Source organism: Salminus brasiliensis, chromosome 2, assembly GCF_030463535.1.
Source record: "Salminus brasiliensis chromosome 2, fSalBra1.hap2, whole genome shotgun sequence".
In the NCBI taxonomy this organism is placed as follows: domain Eukaryota; kingdom Metazoa; phylum Chordata; class Actinopteri; order Characiformes; family Bryconidae; genus Salminus; species Salminus brasiliensis.
The window spans coordinates 21,108,170-21,131,132 of NC_132879.1; the positions used below are offsets into that span (position 1 = coordinate 21,108,170).

The 22,963-nt window shown below is 43.8% G+C and overlaps 1 protein-coding gene across 3 annotated transcripts in view; it reads right to left on the reverse strand.

Annotated features, from left to right (window-relative positions):
* The window catches only part of LOC140546627 (genetic suppressor element 1-like), a 60,347-nt gene that overhangs the window by 12,349 nt on the left and 25,035 nt on the right, over window positions 1-22,963 (reverse strand). For 2 of the 3 annotated variants that reach the window (XM_072670012.1, XM_072670019.1), the window contains exons 2-6: window positions 12,737-12,934; window positions 6,085-6,278; window positions 2,508-2,689; window positions 2,125-2,337; window positions 677-844 (exon numbers count right to left, since the gene is read on the reverse strand). In XM_072670012.1, coding sequence (XP_072526113.1) covers window positions 677-844; window positions 2,125-2,337; window positions 2,508-2,689; window positions 6,085-6,278; window positions 12,737-12,934 — 955 coding nt within the window. Of the gene's footprint in view, window positions 1-676; window positions 845-2,124; window positions 2,338-2,507; window positions 2,690-6,084; window positions 6,279-12,736; window positions 12,935-15,135; window positions 15,405-22,963 lie in introns of those variants that run through there. The other variant, XM_072670027.1, reaches the window with a different exon arrangement.

The following is a 22,963-nucleotide window of genomic DNA, read 5'->3' on the forward strand; positions in this document are numbered from 1 at the left end:
AGCAGTCATCATATGGACATTTTTTTGTTTTTTGGGTTAAATGTAGTTTATTTAGTCCCAACAAAAGACTGGACTGTGTTTAGTCTGTCCGATTTGGTCCGGATTAAGCCCAAAATGGATGTTTTTTTAAACACATATAGTGGTTAAAAAATATATATTTAAGTTTAAGCTTGGGTTGAAGTCACTGAAGCAACCAGAAAACGACTTTTCAACTTTCACTTTGCCACCAAATTTAGATGTATAGAGACATAAAAGGGTGGTAAAAACTATAGTCATCTAAAGAGGTAGCTTACTACTGTTAACATTGCTGTAGGGATTGTGCAAATAGCATCAAGAGAAATGGTCCAAATGTATTATTTTAAGAGACACAGGCCAGCATCTAACCTAAACTGCACTAATTCTACTGACTTGAGAAATGTCTGTTATACACCAAAATACAAGCCCTGGGTCAGTTTGCAGGTCCTGAATGGACTGAGACCATGGTCAGGAAAAAAAAACACATCCTGACATCTCCACTATATCTGCAGTGTAGACTCCTGATGTAAATTCCAACTGACATGGAAAGCTGAGCTACCCCAACCTTGGCACAGTATGAATGTGACAGTGTATACATCTATTTGAGCAAGTATGCGTTTTTTATGTAAATGTGTGTGTGTGTGTGTGTGTTTGTACCCACCTCTCATTCTGCAGAGCTGTCAGAGACTGATGGCTGAGGTCTGCAGGGTAGCGGACCCCAGGCAGGTGGAGGTGAGCAGTAGATGGGTGGAGGGAGGGCAGGGCGCCCCCCGCTGGCAGCTGGTAGTAGGGTGAACGCAGGGCAGATAAACAGAGGGAGTCATCCATTCTAAAGAGAGAGAAAGTGAGAGAGACAGAGCAGCTCATTAGTGCTCCTGCTGCTGCATCACTATCTATATCTGTTCACTTCATTAACCCCAGCACTCTCCACACCTACACACACACACACACACACACTCTGAGACCAACAGTACAGCCCATTTCAGTGCCAGTACTTTTAACTTCCACTGAGAAACATGCTAGAAGAGTTTGGGTGTGTATGTGTGTGTGTTTGTATGTGTGTGTGTGTGTGTGTGTGTGTGTGTGTGTGTGTGTGTTTAAAAAACAGGACATTTAAAAAGAAATAAACACAGATTTGGACTAAATTATTAATACCTAAAAGCAAAACAACAACACTGAATAAATATTGGACGAACACAAAGTGCTGTACGAGGAAAGAGAGCGAGAGAGTGAGAGAGGGAGAGAAAGAGGGAGAGTTAGAAAGAGAGATACTGTGTGTGTGTGTGTGTGTGTGTGTGTGTGTGTGTGTGTGTGTGTGTGTGTGTGCACGCTTGCATATTTTCATTCATTATAACCATTACATCATATACAGTGGACAGGCAGGAGCCTCCACCCAAACATACACACACAGCAAAGCCAAGCTGACGATTTGTGGCCCATAAAAAGAGCACCAAAGGCACCAGTGGTATCCAGTGGCAAAGTCCATGACCCGAGGCTCGCTGGGTGGCTCTCTCTCCCCACTTCAGTGTTATGCTGGCCACCACAGGCATTGGTGCTCCAAGAGCGGTAATGTTGCATTGGCTGCAGTTTAAAAAGAGTCGGTGGCTGGTCAGGCATGTGTCGGAGGAGGCATGTGTCAGATCTAACCCTCCCAGTGTGATGTGATGGGGAGAGTACTAACAAATGGGGTGGATAATTGGATGGACAATTGGGTTTACAAAATCCATTTAAAATTAGGCAGGCTGTTTCTGCACCAACAAAATGTAAGTGGCACACTGAGCAAAGGTGCAAAGGTTACTCCAGGCTGTCAAATGGATCATATTTATGCTCAATATACTACGAATGCTACTTCAATTTCATCATAACAGGCATAAAAGACTGTAATGTTAACCTGAGGTGAGCAGTCAAGGCCCAGCAGTCAGCAAATTATTTTTATCACAGCCAGTGATATCACTGTTCCATCCCAGCAGATACATGTTCACATGATAAACTTACCAGTTGCCATTGACCACCTGAACACAAACAACTGGTAGTTATGAGGTGACATATCAGCTTTACCGCTTTACTAGCTGACGAAGGCTGTTTCAACACACCAGCGCACACACTCACCTGTATGAGGAGAGCGCAGGGTGGGGCAGGTATCCTGAGTGGAAGTAAGCAGCAGCAGCAGCCGCAGTACTGGGGTCCAGCCCTAGAGGGAGTGAGGGCATGCGCAGCTCCTCAGCAGAGGCATAGGGGCGGAACCCGCCCCGCAGGTATTCCTCTGGGACCCCTGCAGGTACCGCTCCGGACTGCAGAACATGAGGCACCTGACGAGACAAACTGACACAGACAGATTTGCTGATGTTATGATTAAAGATGGGGGATTAAAATGAAGGTTCTAGACAGAAGAAAATGGACATCTCCACAAACATGACTGCGGAGAAACCATGAGGTGGTGGTGTGAAGAACGTTTTTTAAGTTTAAACCTTAATGTTCTGTGTGGTTCTTACTTTAGGGCTTGCAGACGAGGGTCCTGCATCACTGCATTGGGGCTCAGACCAAAAGGGAAGGGCGCTCCTAAGAGGTGAGGAGGAAGAGAGGCAGCGCTCTTCTCCTGGGCGGTGGAAGGAGGGGGAACGGGAGGGTCTGAAGTTACTCGCTCCCTTCCAGGTACTCGGAGTCCAGCTTCAGCCTGCAAACACACAGGGAATGGTGGATGAAGAAAAGAGGCAATATGCTACATCCAAACCGCCAAGGTATGTTTGTTTATATGATTTTGTACACACATAGTGAAGTCCATAAGTAACTGGACAGGTTCCAAACTGTTATTGGATTACACCTGACATAGACATCTAGTTGACATTAAGTAGACATGGATTAAGTCTAGTCTTGGATTAATCTTCAATGCCAATGTATTTAAAGGGGCCCTAGAATGTGAAGCTGCTTACTTGGCATGGTTAAATAATGAGAGCTCAGTACATGGAAGTGATAAGACATGAACCTCAAACAATGGTGTGTCCTCCTTCAAAAGACAACCTTGCATAAACAGAAGAGAGGTGGAAAACTGGCCAATCCAGTCACAGCCTTGACTCATTAATATTTACACCCCCAAAATGTACATAAACCCAGCCCATTAGAGAAAGCCTGAAACGGCAAGACATCACAGCAACTTCAGTAGAATATGGTGTTAAAACTGGAGAGCAGCACATCGCCTCCAGACTCTTTAGTTATGGGAATATGGGTTGCCACAGGAACAAGGAGATACTAAAAAGCTAACCGGCTACAGTCTCTCCAGCTTGCTAACAGCATATCTCGCTGAGAGTCCACTCGGGAATAATTGACTATGCTATGCTAGAATATGTAGCTTCTATAAGCTGTCCCTGGTTCCATGAACCAGCCAATAAAAGCAGACTTACAAGCCTTTTCAGGTAAAATAACAGGGTTGTAAATAGCTTATTAAATGACATCTGAACATTCATTTCATCCCAACCATAATAATAATAATAGCCACCTACTCAATAACTGCATTAAAAAACATACTTGGTTTAATCTTGGTCTGGGGGACTAGCCATTAAAAATCCTTGTCATGGCCAGCTTTCCTTACACACACTTGACCAAGAAAGAACTCTCTAACTGAGAAGCTAACTGTCTAATTGATTTTATTCTTGAAATAGGAGGATTTTACATTCATTATAGGTGGAGCCCACATAGAGAAAAAACAACACACATTAGTCTCAGTCGTTGTCTCAGTTTAACCAAAGGTGCCTGTGTCCCTGTCCAATTACTTAGGGACAACGCTGTATCCCTGTCCATCCCTCATACACTGTAACAAGACAGACAGAAAACATTTACAGGGAGGAACAATCAGCAGGGGGATGCAAATCACTGTATACTTTGCATAATGTATTTAGCATGGAAATGTGATTCAAAGCAGGCTTTCTAATGATGACTACACTGATCTCTTTCCCTTCCTCACTTCCTCACTCAGGTCAAAGCCATTCCTGCAACACTGGTTAGAAGACCTAGTATTGATGTGACTGTGGAATGAAACTGCTGCTGTAGTCAAACATGTTCAAAACTGTGACTTAAGATGCACAAATAGTGCCAGTGTCACTATATATATGTGTGTGTGTGCGTGTGTGGTCAGGCCCAGAGCGGAAGAAGAGAGTCCTGCTTTAAAGCTGGCTGCACGGCCAACAGAGCGGCTCCTTCCCTCCACCTCCTCTGGGCAGCGGTACAGAGGGCTCTTTGTGTGTGTGGTGAAAGGCCGGTTTGATCCGGGGGAAGTGGGCATTGTCTAAAGTGCTCCCCCAGTGACTGCACGGCCAAATAGGCTCACACAGACACACAGAGATCAAGCACTGAACAAACAAACCCATCAAACCCATTAACACACACACACACACACATATACACACACAGAAGACAGAAGAGCAGTAAAACCCACAGTGTGCCCCGCTTCATCTGAATCTACCCCTTATAAGAGGCATAACCCTGCAGGAAAAAGCCCATTCACACACACACACACACACACAAATTGTGTATATATACACATGGTTTTGTAGTTTTTCTCTGGTCATTCACACACATACACTTAGAGGCAAGCATCTCCAGCTTCTGAATCACTTCCCTTTACAGTCTCATGTATACCCCTACACTAACAGTGCCGAGGAAGTGAGCAGGAGACAGAGCGGAGACAGAGAGGAAGAAACGGTGAAAGAGAAGAAATAAGAGAAGGATGAAAACACGACGAGTCAGAGTCTCTGTGCCAATGCACCATATCTGCCCTTTACTCCTTTACTGAGGAGAAAGAAATAGAGAGAGAGAGAGAGAGAGAGAGAAGAGAGAGAGAGAGAGAGAGAGAGAGAGAGAGAGAGAGAGAGAGAGAGAGAGAAAGAGAGAGAGAGAGAGCGAGAGAGAAAGAGAGAGATAGGCCGGGGTTGAGGGGGTTGTAAGGGAGCATAAGAGAGGGTGAAAGAGAGCCAGGGGTTAAAGAGAGAGAGAGGGGTTCAAAGGGAGAGTTAGAGAGGAAGAGAGAGAGCAGGGGGTTAAACAGAGGGAGAGGTTCAGAGGAAGAGTTAGAGAGAGAAAGAGAGAGATTCAAGGGGAGAGTCACTGACTGAGAGAGAGAGAGAGATAGAAAGAGAGAATGGAAAGGAGAGTTAGAGAGAGGATTCATAAGGCAAGATAGAAAAGAGGGAGAGATTTATGAGGAGAGAGAGAGAGATTCATAAGCAGAGTGAAAAAAAGAGAGAGAGAGGGAAAGAGAGCAGGAGAGGGAGAGAGATTCAGAAAGACAGAAAAAGAAAGGAAAGAACAAGAGCTTGAGGGAGAGGGAGAGAGAGAGAGAAAAGAGAAGAAGAAGAGAATTGACAAGGAGAGAGAGAAGAAAAGGAGAGATTCACAGGAAGAGAGAAAAAAAAAAGATTCATAGGGAGGGAGAAATAAGGGAAATTCATAGGAAGAGGTAGGAGAGAGGGAGGGAAAAGACAAGAAAGACCAGAGAGATTAATAAGGAGAGAGAGAAGGAGAAAGACAGAGAAAGATAGTTTCACATACTTCACAAGTAGAGTAAAGTGAGAGAGAGGAATGGAGACAGAAAGAAGAAGAGAGAGGGATTTATAAGGAGAGAGAGAGAAGGAGAAAATAAAAGATAGAATAGAATAAAGATAGAAAATCATAGGAAGTGTGTAAGGGAGAGAAAGACGGAGAGAGATAGACATTTGTAGGGAGAGTTAAAAGACAGAGAGACAGAGAGAGAGATGAAGTGTGTCTGTGCTCAGGCAGTTTGATGGACTCTGGGTAAATTTCTGTAATGGCTGACAGGGTGAATGTAGATTGGTGATGGACGACTGTGCTTTCTCTGACCTCTCAGAGAGCGAGCGGACACGCAAATACACACACACACACGCATGCATACAGAAAGACAGCACCCTTTTTTCTGCCTCTCTACTCATCCATCCTCAGCTTCCCTCAGCAGTGCTGTCAGCTGTGATCCTCCACCGTTTATTTCACCCTTTCACCTTTCTTCAGATGCTCTTCCACTGCTCACACTTTCACATTTCCCTCACTGAAGCTCCGCCTCACCTGTCTTCCCTCGCTCCTCCACAGGCCGTTCACTGTTTTGGTCGGCGCAATGGTGACCACGGGCGGGGTGCTGGACACGCTGTGGGCCCCAGGGGGCGGAGCCAGGGGACCCCGTTTAGGTGTGCCTGCCGGAGAGCTGTGATTGGTGGCCGGGGAGGAAACTGGCGATGACTCACCACTGATAGAGGCGGAGCCTAAAAGACACAGAAAGAAAAAATAGGTTTCATTACTCACTAATTACTCACTAATTACTCACACATTACTCGGCCATGCACTCTCCAACAGATCACACACATGCTGGTTACTGGTAGAAGGAAAGGATATACAGTGGGGTGATGTATAAATCAATAAATAATAACACTGTACTGTATGAAATAATACAAATATAATGAATCACACCTAAAGCAAACACATCACAGCATTACATTTCCGGCAACAAGCATTAAAGTGAAAGGCTGAGAGAACATTTGCAGCAAAACATACACATAATACATACAGTCTGACAAATCTAACATTAACAGAGCAGAGGAGAGCCATATAGAATAGAACACAAGAAAATAGATCAAAATAGGACAAAGTGGATTAAAACAGAATATAATAAAATAAAATACAATAAAATAGAAAATAGAACATAGAGAATTCAAACAGAACAGAATAGAACAGAATCTGACACCAGGATTGGATAACAGAAAATAATACAAAAGAAAAAAACGCAATAGAATAGAATAGAATTGGATAGCAGAAAATAATAGAACACAACAAAATATATAATCTTGGATAAACAGAATTGGCTTATATAGAATAGAACACAATACAATAGAACACAGTAGAAACGAGCAGGACAGAATAGAATAGAATAGAATAGACTGCAGATCTACACAGGAATATCTGTTGACAGATGTGGGGGGAGAGAGGTCAGCATACTGAAAATCTCTACTTTTTCTATTGTAGCTGTTTGCATGTATTCCAATGTCAGTGCTGAGTAAGCACTGCCAGGTTTAACAGCTTGTTTTTAACCTAAGCTTTTCAGGTGCTTTAAATTCTATAGCTTGTTTAAACTAAGCTCTGTTAAGTCAAGCAGAGAGGTAGGTCCATGAAGTCTCAGCTGAAGACGTTCTGTACCTGCTGTAAAACCACTGCCTTTCACTCACATCAATCCTCTGGTCTCTTAGTGAGTAAATACAGAGATGAAGAATCCTCCAGCGATCCAGAAAAAACGTGGAGATGAAAGATGAGGGGAGTGAGGAGATAAGAAAGATACTGTCTGTGTGTGTGTGTGTGTGTGTGTGTGTGTGTGTGTGTGCATGCACAAGTGTGTGTTTGCCAGAAAGAGCAGGCAGCCTGTCAGATAAAGTGTACATGCATCATCACGTCTCTGACTGCCAACTTCCTCACTATCAAAGCCCTCTTCTCTGTGTCAGATCAGATGCCAGTTTACAAAGATAAAGAAACAAACAGTGATTATAATCCCCCTGCGGTACACACTCACACACACACACACACACACACACATACACACACATAAAGACCATCACCTTCTCCCACTGATCGCCTTCATTTTACTCTTATTAAAGAAAACCTGTAGCGGTGGGGCACATGCTTGCATGTGTGTGTTTGTGTGTGTGTGTGTGTGTGTGTATTCTTTGGTGAGATATCCTTTCAACTGCTTTCTAAACACACACACACGCCTGACACACTCCTGGAAAACAGTCAGAATGTTAGGCATGACATGAGACCACTCTGTGTGTGTGTGTGTGGGTGTGTGTGTGTGTGTGTGTAAAATCTTCATTAGCTGAATTAACACTCACAGTGTTTGTTTGAGTCCAGCTGGACTGTAAGGGTGAAGTCAATGCTGCTTTGGATGTGTGAAATTCTTTTTTTCATACTGCTTCAGGGCTACACACACACACTACGCAGCATCTGTCTAAGCCACCCAACAAAAGGAGCAAAGTAGGTCAACCCCTCTCTGAGTGCCTGGGCTTGCACAGAGGTGATAAGAGTGTGTGTGTGTTTGTGTGTGTGTGTGTGAGAGAGCATAAGCATGTGCCTGCTAAATTGTGTAAGCCTGAGCGTCTGTTTAAGCGTGTGTATGCAGTGTGTGTGTACTGAGTGTGTGTGTGTGTGTGTGTGTGTGTGTGTGTGTAACACACTAAGCCTCTGCTCATCACTTTAAAATGTGCTACTCCCTCAGGAGGTCAGGGTTAATCTGCTCTTCTGTGGCCTTTGATTAAGACACAACTGCAGTCCAGTCCCTGACCATATAGTGCTCCAACTGCCGTCTCTGTACACAGCTTATTCAATACACACACACACACACACATGCCTATTCAGGACTGTAGCTGCACTGTCCACTGTATTAATCCTAATGTTGTATGGTTACACCATACAGTAATATGTACAGACATCAGACATGGACAAAAGTATTTGGACACTTGTTCATTCATTCATGTAAAAAACTTTTATCCTGTCTCTATTGTTCAGGGACAGCTTTTACTACATTTTGGAGGTTTGTTGTGAGGATTTAATTGCATTCAGCGACAAAAGCATTAGTGAGGTCAGGATGTTGGATGATCACCACCCCACCTCATCCATATATCTCCAACACATGCCAAAGTATTAGATGGAGCGCCATCATCATTCCAGAGAACGTCGTTCCACTGCTCCACAGCTAAATGCTGGGGGGCTTTATGCCCCTTTAGCTCACACCTGGCATTAGGCATGGTGCCAAAAGGTTCATGTAATCTGTTCCAGAGAGATTTTGTGTGCAGCCATAAGCACCAATGCACACACACAGGCAACCAAGAGCATAACTTTCCACAGAGACGGGCGCGCAGGCAAGCATGCAGGCCCGGCAGACAGAGAGACAGGCATTATATGGTTCAGTAAGCAGTGGAGGGCCAATGGCAATTAGTGGAGATAAATCAGATTGATTCAGTTGCAGAAGCACTACTGTACCACACCACACTAAGAACTGGACCAGTCGATACACACACACACATACACACACACACACTCCCTCCCTCTCTCTCTCTTGCTCACTCCCGTCTCTCTCTTTCTAATCAAAGCCAAGAGGAAGAAACTAACATGGGTGGTCAGAACTGAAGACAGACACAGAGACTTACTCACGAAGCAAGAAAGTCTATTTTTAAACCTAATAACGATGGGTAGGTCTCGCCTCTAAAGAAACAGACCAGGAGGGCATGAGCATTATTAATCAGTTAAATGCAAATGCTTAAATATACGTATCAATGAGGTGATTCAAAATCAGTCTAATGGCCTTTTTAACAGTGAGAAAACTGGTTGTATCCATTTGCATCATTTTTTTTAATGAAGGCTTCCTAGAATCTGCTTAAGGGATTTACTGCATGGTGTATTACTGTTCAGTTCATTCTATTTCTTTACTGCAGTATAAAGAATTTAAAGGCAGGCCAACTTCAAAACCATGAAGTAACTGAAAAGTGAAGTTAGAACGTTTCAGTTCAGTTACAAGTTCTCCTAACTCACATTTGCTTACTGTTTATTCCCATCTAGAACTTCTCCTATCTCCTGTCCCCAGACTGGAAGGCATTTGACAACAGGGCACTAAGGCCTTGCTGGGACTTATGAAGAACTTATGATCTCCACACACTTGATGAACAGCAGTAGGACTGTTGTGCCACTCTACTCCATAATAACACATGTCTCAGTACATTTACCCTTCTGTTATTACTTGGACATATATATATATATATATATATATATATATATATATATATACATGGTCTCACAGCTCCCTAGAGTCTCTAGAGTGGCACAACTGTCAAACTGCCTGCTTGGCCAAAGACAGGAGATCATAAACCTTATTTGGTCAATCTGCATTTTCTGTTAGAGGTTTTCTGTTACCCACAGAGTTAAAAACGCAATCCAATATTACTGTTTTCAGTAGAGGTGTTATGGCTAAAAGAGATTTCAGTGGTGGCTCAGCAGTTAGAGCTCCTGGCTATTGATGACCAGTTATGGGTTCGATACCCAGGCTTTGCAAGCTGCCACTGTTGGGTCCTTAAGCAAGGCCCTTCATTCTCTCTGCTCCCCGGGGCGCCGCAGCAATGGCTGCCCAACGCTCCGGGCACGTGTGCTCACGGTCATTGTGTGTGTTTCACTGGTGTGTATTTGTGTGTTCACTGCACCAATGGGATCAAATAGCGGAACCCAAATTCCATCTGTGACCGTCACAAATGGTGAATATGGTTGTCTTGTCTTGTCTTTTATAGAATTGAATTTAAGTCCCCTATGTAGCCAGATGCTGTAAATGAGTGTTTCGCTATAAACACTAAACGTAGTGCATGTGGTTCTTGTACATAACTGTATGTTGCAGTTCCAATATTGCTGTATTGTCAAATAAAATAAATAAATAAATAGATGGGGGGTTCAAATCCCATCAACACCACAGCTCTCTATAGTCATAAGCCTGAGAATAGGAGCCCCCCCCCCCCCCCCATGGAATAGGGGACGTCCTAACAGTAGGGAATAAACAGTGAGCAAACTGAGAAGGGGGGGGGGGTACAGACTAAACATCTTACAAACTATTTAAACAATTTAAGCTGCAACTCATTTTCTAGCCTCGACTCGACTGAGATGCAGAACTAAAAAATGAGAGCAAGAAGAACCTTTGAATTTCCGCAGTATTTCAACATCCTACTCCAGTCTCACACAAGCTAAAGCGTGTCTCATTCTGAGAGAAGCTGAGGCTGACTTGCAAAGGCTAAGATTTCTGGCCTGGCGAAATGCTTCGACATTAATCAGCTCATCCTCAGCTGTGCATCGGAATACATATCCGAATCATCCAAAATCTGGGCCTTAGAGCAGTGCCAGTTCAACACAGGCAGAGAGATAGTAACAAGACTAGCACCCCATCACCTGATCAGCTGATCCATCCCCTTGCACCAGCCTTGCAGCTCTTTCATCTGCAGCCTCTGTTTGACATCACTGACAGCAAGAGCCACAGCTTGCAGACCACAGGCAAATTCCATGGAAGCTGTGGCGTGTGTTAAACATATCATTAAAAAACAAATGTGTGTGTATGTGTGTGTGTCTGTGTGCGAGTGAGCAGGCAAGGGTGCGTGGGTGTGTGCGCAAGTGTGTGTTTGTGAATGTGTCCGTGTGTCCCCCTTTGGCCGAGGCTTGAACACAATCACACAGACAGATGGGCATCTCAATAATGTGCCAGCCATCTGAAACTCAGCAGAATCCACATGCAAATATTATTCAAATCAATTCAGCGTGATCTGACCACGGCAACAGAGCCTGCAGTTCAGAGGAAAATTGTGTGTGTGTGTATGTGGGTGAGGTGGTGGTGGTTGGGGGGGGTGTGGTATTGATGTGTATCTGTGTGTCTGTAGTAAAACCTTAACTGATCTAAATAATATTATCCTTACTACCACAACCAAAAACCGTGGCCGTTGTTGAGAGAGAAAAAATGGGATGTGTGGGATGTGGATGTGGGACCACTACTATACAGCTCAGGCTATTGCATTGCTCAAGGTTTTACTTAGGCCTTAGAAATGTCCTGGAGGACAAGACTGCAGGAGAAGAGACTCTGGAGAGACAGGAAGTGAAGGGTAAGAAAGAAGGGGAAGTACGGCTGGATGGAAATACCGTTTTCAGTATCAGGGCTATCGGAATTAGGCCAAATCTTGAAAGAAAATGCTGGGTCCGATGTCAAGAGGGGGGCAAAAAAGAAACTGAACCCAAATCTCACACTGTAAATGTTTTCTTTAGAAAAGGCTCAAAGAGAACTCAAAGAACCACTTGAATGCCTATATAGTTCTTGTCCGGGTTAAATGCTTGATCCGATGGTGGGAAACCTTTTGTAGACGGTTTTATCTAAAACCTTACAACATTACAACATACAGCACTGAAATAGGTTCCACTATTACTAAAGAGTCATAGATCCCTTTTCAGTACTTCAGTACTGAACCTCTTTTTTCTTAAGAGAGGAGCTTGGCACAGCACAGAACTGCTTGTAGCACTGAAGTGAACATGTGACCTAAGGTGACATAAGGCAGGACACATGATAACATTAATAAGCACTTTGTATAGTGTCAGAAGATGACAGTAGGGTGAGATTAGGGGTGGGCGATACTCTAAAAATTAGATCACGATATTTACAGTGATTTTCACGCTAAGCTGTATTCATTGTCAATTCTGGACACAGATTTTCCAGTTTAGAAACTGCTATCTAAATACTACCCATCTAAGACAGAAATGTGTCAGGGTACCACATACACACACATTCACACCTAGGAGCAATTTAGCATCTCCAATTCACCTAACATGTATTTTTGGGAGGCAGAAGGAAACCATATAAACTATATAATTAATAACTATTTAAGCATTAAAGGCCTCTATATGAGTCCATAATCAAACAATGTGTTATAATGTTTTGTATTTGAGAGCAACACTAAAGAGCAACACACACACACAGAAGTGTGTAATGGTGGTAAACTGTGTGACCTGCTGAGACGACAAACAGCGAGTGGAGACAGAAAGCATGTGGTGAGTAAAGAAGGGTTGAGAGAGGCAGACAGAGAGGAGGAGGAGGAGAAGAAAGAGAGAGAGAGAGAGAGAGAGAGAGAGAGAGAGAGAGAGAGAGAGAGAGAGAGGTCTCTCCCACCTCGAGGCTCTTCTGCCTGTTTGGCCAGTTTGCGGAGAGCAGCGGCGAATCCGGAGTGAGCAGACTGAGACACTGGACTCCCATTGGCCACCACTACTCCATTGATGGGGGAGGGGGTGAGGGGGCTGACGGTCGCCGTGGTGCGCGTTGCTGTGGAGATCATCCCTAACGATGGCGACTTTGGCTCATGGCTCATGCCTGAAGGGGACAGAAGGGGCAGAGGGGAGGGAGGAAAGGAGGGAGAGGGAGGGAGAGATTGAAAGACAAAAAAGGAGAGAGCAAAAAAGAGAGAACGAGAGAGAGAGAGAGAGAGAGAGAGAGAGAGAGAGAGAGAGAGAGAGAGAGAGAGAGAGGGAGATTTAAATGTGATTATTTTCATTATTATTTGCATTCCAGATCCTGTAAGCAAAAGAGGGATTAACTAAAGCTAATAGTAAAATGAATGTGTGTGTGTATATGTGCGTGTGTGTGACAAAGACAGGTGTCACTTTCACACCAAAGGCCATGACCTCTAGATAGTGCTTTCTCTGCAAACAACACACTCACGCACACGCACATCCTCACTTACAGGATTTTACTTCAGTACGAAACATCTAAAACCGCATCCCTCCTCTGGTCCTGTGGCTCCGTTAATGGAAAGATAACAGAACTGGATTACGCTACACCTCCAGAGCAAATCAATGCCATGCGTCCATCTACAAACCTACAGCAACACTTCTTCAGCACAGTGGATGTGACAGTGTGGTGGGGGGGTCTGCTTCTGCATCACAACATGTACATGACAGTATAATTAATGAGAAGATGAACTGAACTGACTGCGGATTCACTGTGTGAGGAGCTGAACCCCAGAGGCTACAATAGAGAGAGAGAGAGAGAGAGAGAGAGAATGTGTGTGTGTGTGTGTGTGTGTGTGTGTGTGTGTGTGTGTGTGTGTGTGTGGACACCATGGTGTAATTACTAGCACTGAACACAGAGTGTATCTCATAATGGCCATTACTGGTCACTCACTCCCTCACTCACTCCACGAACACACACACACACACATGCATCATGAGCTTTATCACAGTAACCTGCGCTTCACCCTTTGCCCCCATGTTGAACTGCAAAGAGCAAATTAATAACGAAATTAGCGGCTTTAGTGGTCCTAGAGAGCATTAGCACGTCCCCTGACTCCCCTCCACTGAAAGCTCATTACAGCTCAAATCTGCATCACACATTCAAACACACCACTCATGCTGTCTCTCTCTTTCTTTCTCTTTCTCTCTCTCTCTCTCTCACACACACACACACACACACACATACACAGCATCCCTGCTCAGAAAGTACCACTCAGACACAACCACATACACACACGCAGCTGGGAGTATTAGCTACCTCACGGACAGACAAATTAAAGTAATAAACTGTTTATTAATAAGTAGTAAACTAGTTGCAAGTTACTATTTATTACACCAGTACAATAATTTTTGCATGAATAAACAACTAGAGAATGAACTGACTTTATTATAGATGTACATGTAAATACAGCACCCCACACACACACGCACACACACAGGTAATAAGCAGGGGGGCATTGATAATAAAGTGTTTATTAATAAGTAGTAAATTAGTTAAACTATTTATTACACCAGTACAATAACTATTGTTCTAGTATAAGAACTGCTGAACATACTACAAATGTAAATACTGCCAAATACAGTCCCACACCCCCACGCACACAGGTAATTAACATTATTATATACATATTCTGGTGGGATATTTGCTGCTCAAATAAAGTTAAGTAATAAAGTGTTCATTGATAAGCAGTCAAAAAGCTGGTAAAAAAAGTACTGAACATACTATGTGTATAAATGTGAATGTTAACACAGAACCCCCCCCCCACACACACACACACACATAGGTAATTAGCAGACAAATACAGAGGAATATGAGTTGCTTAACTGATAAAAAGGTGACAAAGTAATAAGCTGTTAATTAATAAGTAGTAAACTATTTATTACACCAGTATAGTACATACTACTACATGGACTGAACATACTATGAATGTATGTAAATACTGCCAAACACAGCAGCCCTCTCCACACACATACACACACACAGACACACACACAGGTAATGAACAGGAACAGAGTTTTAGCTATTTGACATAGAAAAAACAGACAAAGTAATAAAGTGTTAATTAATAAGTTGTAAACATCCTAATTTACATACTATATTACACTAGTGTAACAACTATTGTTCTTTTAGAACTAAAGAATGAGAACTATACTATAAATGTAAATACTGACAAATACAACCACATTCACAAACACCCACACACACACACACATCGAATGATCAGCACACGAGCACCGAGCAAATGCAATTACACTCAAAATGCAAGTTAAACTGATTCCTACCCCAGCGGTCTACTCCACAGAGGACCAACTCCTGCGCTCCTCGTATATCACCCAGCCCAGCGCGTCCTCCACATTCAGCATTCTCCACTCTTTCATTTACCGAGAATCAGCACCCTCAGTGCTCCTCATGTCATCTCCTCTCTCCCTCTCTTTTAGCTCTATCTCTCCGCTCATGGGTGCTGTGTAGAGCTTATCTAATGAAGCACCACAGCAACTCACACTCCTTCACTCCCTGTGTCCAAACACACACACACACACACACACACTATCTCTTTCTCTCTCTCTATCTAACAGCTGCTGCGGAGTCACATGGTCTTCATTTCTCTCCCTTCCCCCCCTCTTCTCCCCCCTCCCCCACACCTCATTCTCTGTCTAGCAACCGCTCTGAAGTCACGGGGCACACCCTCCTCCTGCCCTCACCGTCTCCTCCCTCGTTGCCCCGGGCGACTCTTCAACCATTCAGCGATACCACGGGCACACACAGGGACATCCTACCAATCCACTCCACGGGTCAGAGGTCACACCGCTGACCCCCTCCAACACATTTCAATATACTCTGACATAAAGAGAGAGACACAGAGAGAAAAGAAGACGACTTGTACAGACTTGTGCCCCCCCCCCCCCCCCCCCCCCCCACACACACACACACACACTCACACTCACACACACACTCACATGAATGAGGTAACTTTTGAGGAACAGAAGGAAAAACACTTTCAAATATCATTATTCTATTTACTAGGGATGTCCCAATTCGATTCAGTGGATCAGGATTAGGGCGGATCCAGGCATATTTTAATGGATGGGGCAATTTTAAGCCTGATCCAGTTCCAATTCATTGCTTTTAGAACAGCGTTCAGACAAACACAAACATCAGATTGGATCAGTATTGGCTAATATTCAGTATTATGAGACTCTGATCTGGGGGAAATGACTGGGTCGGGACATCTCTGATATTTTAAAATTGTCATTTTGCAGTTGGTGAATGAATAAAGGATTTTGAAAAATTAATTGATTAGATTGCTAAGAGAACTTACAGGTCTGAATTTTCTGAACAGTAGTGTCCATAGAAACCAAAGGGTTGTGATGTATAACAACACAAATATGGACATTTTATCTGATATATAAACATATATGTAAATGTTGATACAAAGATCAAATGGAAGATGGAAGGCAAATGCCGAGCTGGCCATCTTCCTGTTGAACTAGTCAGTAATGCCTTATTAGCTGGTTTACTTGTCTTGTGTTGATGTGCTTGCCTGATGTTTAGATGTAATAGGTGTTGATCATAAGCTAAGTCAGAACTTTAGCTGCTAGCTAGATATCTTGAGGTGATGTTAGCAACACATTCAGATGTCAGTACTGGGAAAGAGTCATCTGCATTGCATTGGTTACTGTGCTGGCTAGCTTGCCACCCAATTTTGTTTTAATTTGTTAGTGGAATCCTTTGTTCTTCAGCTTATAGCAATGGTATAGAGCAAAATACACTCCACAACTGTAGGGGGAGCCCATGAGCAAAAAAAAAACTAGTTATTCCTGCTTTAACTATGCCACTGGGTGTATTTTAATATATATTTATAAGGTTTTTAGAAGAAAAGGCACATTAAGAGGTTCCTCCACAGTTTCAAACTGAAGAATCTCCAAAAGTTCCTCATGGATTGTATACTTTTAACACTGCTGGTTCCTATCAGCACCACTGATACTGTTCTTCTGCTACGACACATTCCACGGCAAACTGCTCCGAGTGACTTAAATTAAGCAGTTAAAAAAGGGGGACATCCCTCATAACATGCACAGTACCATGGTACACTACTTTAGCACTCTTACATAAGAACCCCTGCCAAAGTCCTGCACGGCCTACATTTAGGAAAATAACTGGAGGCCATGCGGAGTCTGACTGACATACCACATCCGCACAGCATAATGTATCCAGCGGACAGATTATTCGTCCGAACTGTAGTCATCTGATAAGTGTCAGCGTCTACAAGCAGAGACAAAAATGGAGAGACACTGAAACAAAGACACAGAGAGAAAGCCTAAAAGTTGCAGAGAGCTCCTTCTGCGTGTTTAACAGCCCCGTTCACAGCTTTAATAGGAAGTTAGGAACACTTAACACCTCACCACTTTTCCTCCCGCTTTCTGTCTCTTTCTCAAACACACACACAAACACACCCCACACCCACACAGAGTGATGAGTGATGGGGTGGGATAGACAGCTTTAATCTCTGACCTGGCAGGACTGAGGCCTGTGGCTTTTTAAACTCTTATCTTTAAACCCAAGCAGAGAATCAGGGGATTACTGGGTAACACACACACACACCCACACACACACACACCATAAAGATATAACAAATGCTCTGATCTTTCCTAACAGATAAGTTATATACAGTGTCCAGAAGTATTTGGACAGAGGCACAATGACTGGTTTCCCTCTGTAGTCCTCATTGCATTTGAATTGAAACTATGAGTATAAGGACTTCATGGCTATTAGCTATAACTACACTGCACACAGTTCCTTTGCTTCAGGAACCCAAAAGTAATCGGACAAACGAGTATACTCCTAAACAAAACTGCCTAGTTTAGCAAATTGCTTCAGTCAATTACTGCCTAAAGTCTGCAATCCACAGGCATCGGTAGAGAAGATATGTCTATAGAGTCCGGAGATGTCTATGGATTGCAGACTCCGGGCAGTAATTGACAGGAAAGCCTTTGTAATGGAAAACTGTTTTAAGATTCTATTCATTTGTCCGATTACTTTTGGGTTTCTGAAACGGACAAACTGTGTGGTTTACCCATTACAGTTATCCGTACCCTATTTCCAACTCGTTCTGGTTAGTGGGGGAGGGCTTTTTGCATTCAGCTTGTTCTGCTCAGTGGAGTCAGATCAAATGGCTGAATTGGTCAGTCAAGAATATTTCAATTATTGGCCTGAGAAACTTCACAGCTTCTTCCCGAAGTGTGTTTCTAGTCTCTGTCCCTAGGCAAGGTGAGGTAGCACTCAACATTTTGTGTGTCTAGGAAGAACATTCCTGTTTCGGCCCTAAAAAGCGTCATACTTGCTTAGCAACACATTGGGTTGGATCTAAGATGTTAAGCCAATACAGACAAGTGAACAGCTTACAGTGGCAGTCATATAGGCCCAAACCACCAGGCATCACAGAGGAAGTGATTTACCTTGGATCTGAAGCACGTTCCACCTTCCTGATACGGGTTAACCAACACATCTCCCAGCTCTCTTGCCTCTAAACTAAGTAAGGCTGCTTCAAAACAGTGCACAGCTGGCCAAGAACAAGACTGAGCAGCCAATTCTGAAATGGAGAGCCAATGTATCAAAAAGGTCACAACTGGCCTTGCTCTCTCTGGGTGTGTAGATGTCTTGCTTTTACCCCCCACATCACTTTTGTGTGATTCTGGCCGGCATCAGAGCATCAGAGCTGGGTACCCAGCACTTTCCTTCGAGTGCTCCAAGTTTTCCCAGTGACATTGCATCAACAACAGGACGAAAAGAGGCGCAGATAGGTTGCACATGTCAGTCCTCACCCTCCCAATATCGGGAGCATTAAACGTGATAGGGGGATCGTGTTGAGTAATTGGCTGGCTACAGTTGGGGAGGAATATTGGGAAGAAATTCTAAAGGGGTTGTAATTCTTACATGGTTACCTTATATAAATGCACATACCCTTGAATCAAGCTGACTGTGTGCACTTTAGCTCCACAGTAGTCATTGTGCTCTTTCCCTCTCTCTCTCATTCTCTCTCTCTCTCTCTCTTTACCCTGCCTTCCCTCCCAGTGGACAGTGCAGGGTTTTGAGTCAGCAGCAGCAGTAGCTGAAGCAGGATCCTCCTGTAGTCCTGCAGTCTGCTCCTGGCCGAAGACAGCCTTGTTCATTAGACAGTGCAGCCCATGCAAATCCAGGCAGCCCTGCTCTACAACACCAGCTTATGAAAATCCAACAGGAGTGCAACGAGGGAAAATGGATGATGGATGACATGTCAGCCTGTTTTGTAGAGTATACCAGCAGACGCGGACATATACACACACACACACTTACACAAAACCATGCACACAGGAACACACACATACACACACACACACTCACAGACGTCCCTAATGGCGATAGAACAGCAGTGATGCGTGGGCGACCACTGGGACCTGAGCTGCCCTCGGCGTTCATTAAGACCAGAGAGAGCCTCAAACACACCTGCCTTCTGCTCATTAACCTCAGTGTGTGCGAGTGTGTGTGTGTGTGTATGCATGTCACAAGCCTATTTCCAATTGTACTGTACTGTGAAATATTTTTAGTTTAGAAATTAATATAGAATTAAGATATACTGGGAATCTCATGCAAAATCAAAGGTATTAATAAAATGAACTGGCTTATGTTGGAGTAACTGTCTCTACTGTCCAGGGAAGGCTTTCTACTAAATTTCAGAGCATTGCTCTGAGGATTTGATTGCATTCAAAGACACAAGCGTTAGTGAGGACAGGATCTCATCCCCAACTCCCCAGCTCATCCCAAAAGTACTGGTTGGAGCACCAACCAGAGAACACAGTTGCACTGCTCCAGAGCTCAACGCTGGGGGGCTTTACACACCTCTAGCCCACGCCTGACATTAGACATGGTCCCAATAGGTTCATGTTAATCTGCTCCAGTGACTGGGATAGAAAATAACACATATCAGCACATAAAACATGGACCTTAACCAGCTTCCATAATAAAATGAATCAGTGTTGCACAATTCAAACGAAATATCATCTATCTTCGTATCCTCGTTCTTTCCAATCCATATTAAAGGAAATTAGGTGCTATCATAATTGCTGACTGTATTTAATAACAATATTGCATTAAAGTGCACCCAACAGCCATTCCTCTGATTAGAAATCACTGGCTGTATCGCGGCCCTTATATTATGACCCTTCGGGATCGACGGCGCTGCACTTTTGTTTAACATGCAATTAATTGCGAAAGCCCTACAAGTGAGACCTGCATCAGCAAACAAGGCTGTGATTATCCCGTGTAGTGTACATGAATGGAGAGAAACAGAAAGTGATCCATAAGAGAAGCCGCGAAACACAAGGATAGATGAAAGAACGAGACGAGTGGAGCTGAATAAAGGGAAGAGCTAACCTCTCTGCCCTCTCCCTGAAACGTACAGGCAGCTCGAGTGAAAGCCTCTCTTTAATCAAAGCCATTCTTTCTTCTCTGTCTTTGTCTCCTGTCCTCCTCTCATCAGCCCTCGCTTCTCCTTGTCATTTGTTGAAAGCGAAAGCTGCTAATGACTGATGCTCTGATGGATTACTCAACATGGGCTACGCCTGCTTTGTGCTCCACTGTCGCTCTTCAGTTTACTGTAATTATGCACATCAGGAAACGCTGATGACAACAGTGTCTTCTACAGCTGGAGAGCGCCGCTCAACCTCCGGCTTTATCTTTAGTAAGAAGAAATTAGCTGGAAGAGTGCCTCCCTTTAGGTGACAGGTGTCTGAACACACACACACTGCAGTGCACACACTGTCCATCAAAAGTTTGGGGACACTCTGCCACGCACACTGATCAGCCAATGTGAAAAACACTGCTTGTCTTTACCTACAATGAGATCTGTCAGGGTGTGGGATACTTCAGGCAGCAACAGCGCTAATAGTGAACTGTCGGTTCTTGAAAATGATGTGTTAGAAGCAGGACAAATGGTCAAACCCGATCTGACCAACTTTGACAAGGGTCAAATTGTGATGCCTACACGACTAGATCAGAACATCTCCAAGACGTCAAGCAGGTCTTGTGAGGGTTTTCTGGTTTGCAGCGGTCAGCACAAACAAAAGTGGTCCAAGAAAGGACAACCAGTAAACCCGTGACAGGGTCATGGGGACATAAGGTTCATTGATGAGATCCATTGAGGCTCCACCTCACAACTTGCAGGACTTAAAGGATCTATTGATCACATCTTGGTGATAGATACCACAGGACACCTTCAGGGCTCTCGCAGAGTCCATGCCTTGAATGGTCAGATGTGTTGTGGTAGCACAAGAGGGTCCTATTCAATATTACTAATGTACTAATGTTATGGCTGATTGGTGTACATATAATGAGAATACTGAATTGTAAACCCAGCTTTATGAATATTGTGAATTAAGCTGATGAGCTGCTGTCCATCCCTGGAACTGTGGTGATCTGGCCATCCCCCCCTGGTCACTTTGGCTGTAGAACTAAAAAGGCTCTGCATAGTTGACTTTAGGTTGCAAATCTGTTGAAGTCACCCAAAGATTTCGCTCCACCCAGGTGCTTGTTCAATTCCTTGTCATCTCAAGGCTTCACTACTGGAACACTCTCCTGGCTGGTCTTTCCCATCCCATACTTAGATCACTCTGAGCTTCCAGTATGGCTCAGCTCAACCCACTATTCTTCAAGTTGCATGGAAAACAAGCCTCTAGACTAATATGTGTCTTGGATGAAAAGGCTGTTGAAGGAACCTCCCCTATGGTATCTAAAGAGCCAATTTCTGCAGAACTGACCACTTTTAGTGCAACACAGTGTAGCGTTTGTATCTAAACATTAGTACTGACTATTGTATCTAGCAGTATCTAAGCTTATAATTATCTTTGTACTAGCTATGAATTCTGCATGGACAACTAAGCACTTCTGTAAGTTGCTTTGGATAAAGCTAGCTTGAGCGGAGGTGTCTTCAAACTGTGTGTGTGTGTGTGTGTGTGTGTTGCAGACATGTTCCTGTCTGTCTCCAGTCCCATGATGGAACTGTGTGACTCTGGCCAGCTGTTGCTTCACTACAGTTCCTTCCGAAAGCCTCAGGGAATAGTGTCAGAGCTCAGAGCCTCAACAGAGCTCCTACCGCTGCTGCTGCTGAGGGCCTAAGGGAGCACCACCAGCCAGGGTTCAGCCGTATTTATTACCACACACTGCTGCTGGCATTTAGACTCAATACAGCACAACTAACACTGAATAACAAGACAACAGGCACAAAACAGGAAGACATTAGGCATGAATGATGAATTACTAATACCAGCTATAAAATCGATAAGTAGAACTTACTTATTCTTCTTTCCATTTTGGCTACCTGAGTGTTCTGCACTCTGACCCGTGATCTGAAACCACAGGCATGGTTTTAATTTATGTACACACAATAATATACTGGATCACCGCCCCTGTATCAGCATCAGGTTTGGGCGGCATAGCGGTATTTAAATATGTTGACAGTATCTCAAAATGACGACTGGTCTGATGTGCAAACTTCTGTTCTGTGTCTATCCACTACATGTAAGCCAAGTAAGCTCATCATTTCCCCCATGTGCATTTAAGATGGCCAAAGAGAGGGGGTGCTAACTGGTGATGTCCCACCATAGTTGCAAGTTTAGCAATGCTGAGTTTGACTGAAAGACAGAGCAAGCAAACCTGGATAAACCAGTCTACTAAACATACCTGAACACAGCAGACAAAGACCATTCACTCGACTTTGTGCTCTCAGGTATGAGGCTTTATCCTCTAAACGTGTGTGATTTGAGCCTCTGTTAGCTGGAACACAGCCTGTTCTGTGGTGGTTAGCCTGCTATCTAACTTATCTAAGCCTTGATAGCTAATAACCAGTCTAAACACAGCATTTTTCCTTTCTGTTACTCCCAAAACCGCTCGACTTCGGCTTGACTGTCAACACTGTTGTGTCAATTAGTCAGCAGCAGCTGAACTGGGCCTTCTGATAGTTGCTGTATTTACAGCCAAGCAAGTTAAGCAAAGACAGCTACAGATCCAAGCTAGCTACTAAGGCTGGGGCGACACATTGGCGTAATTGATTCCGAAAATATGTCGATTTGCATACAC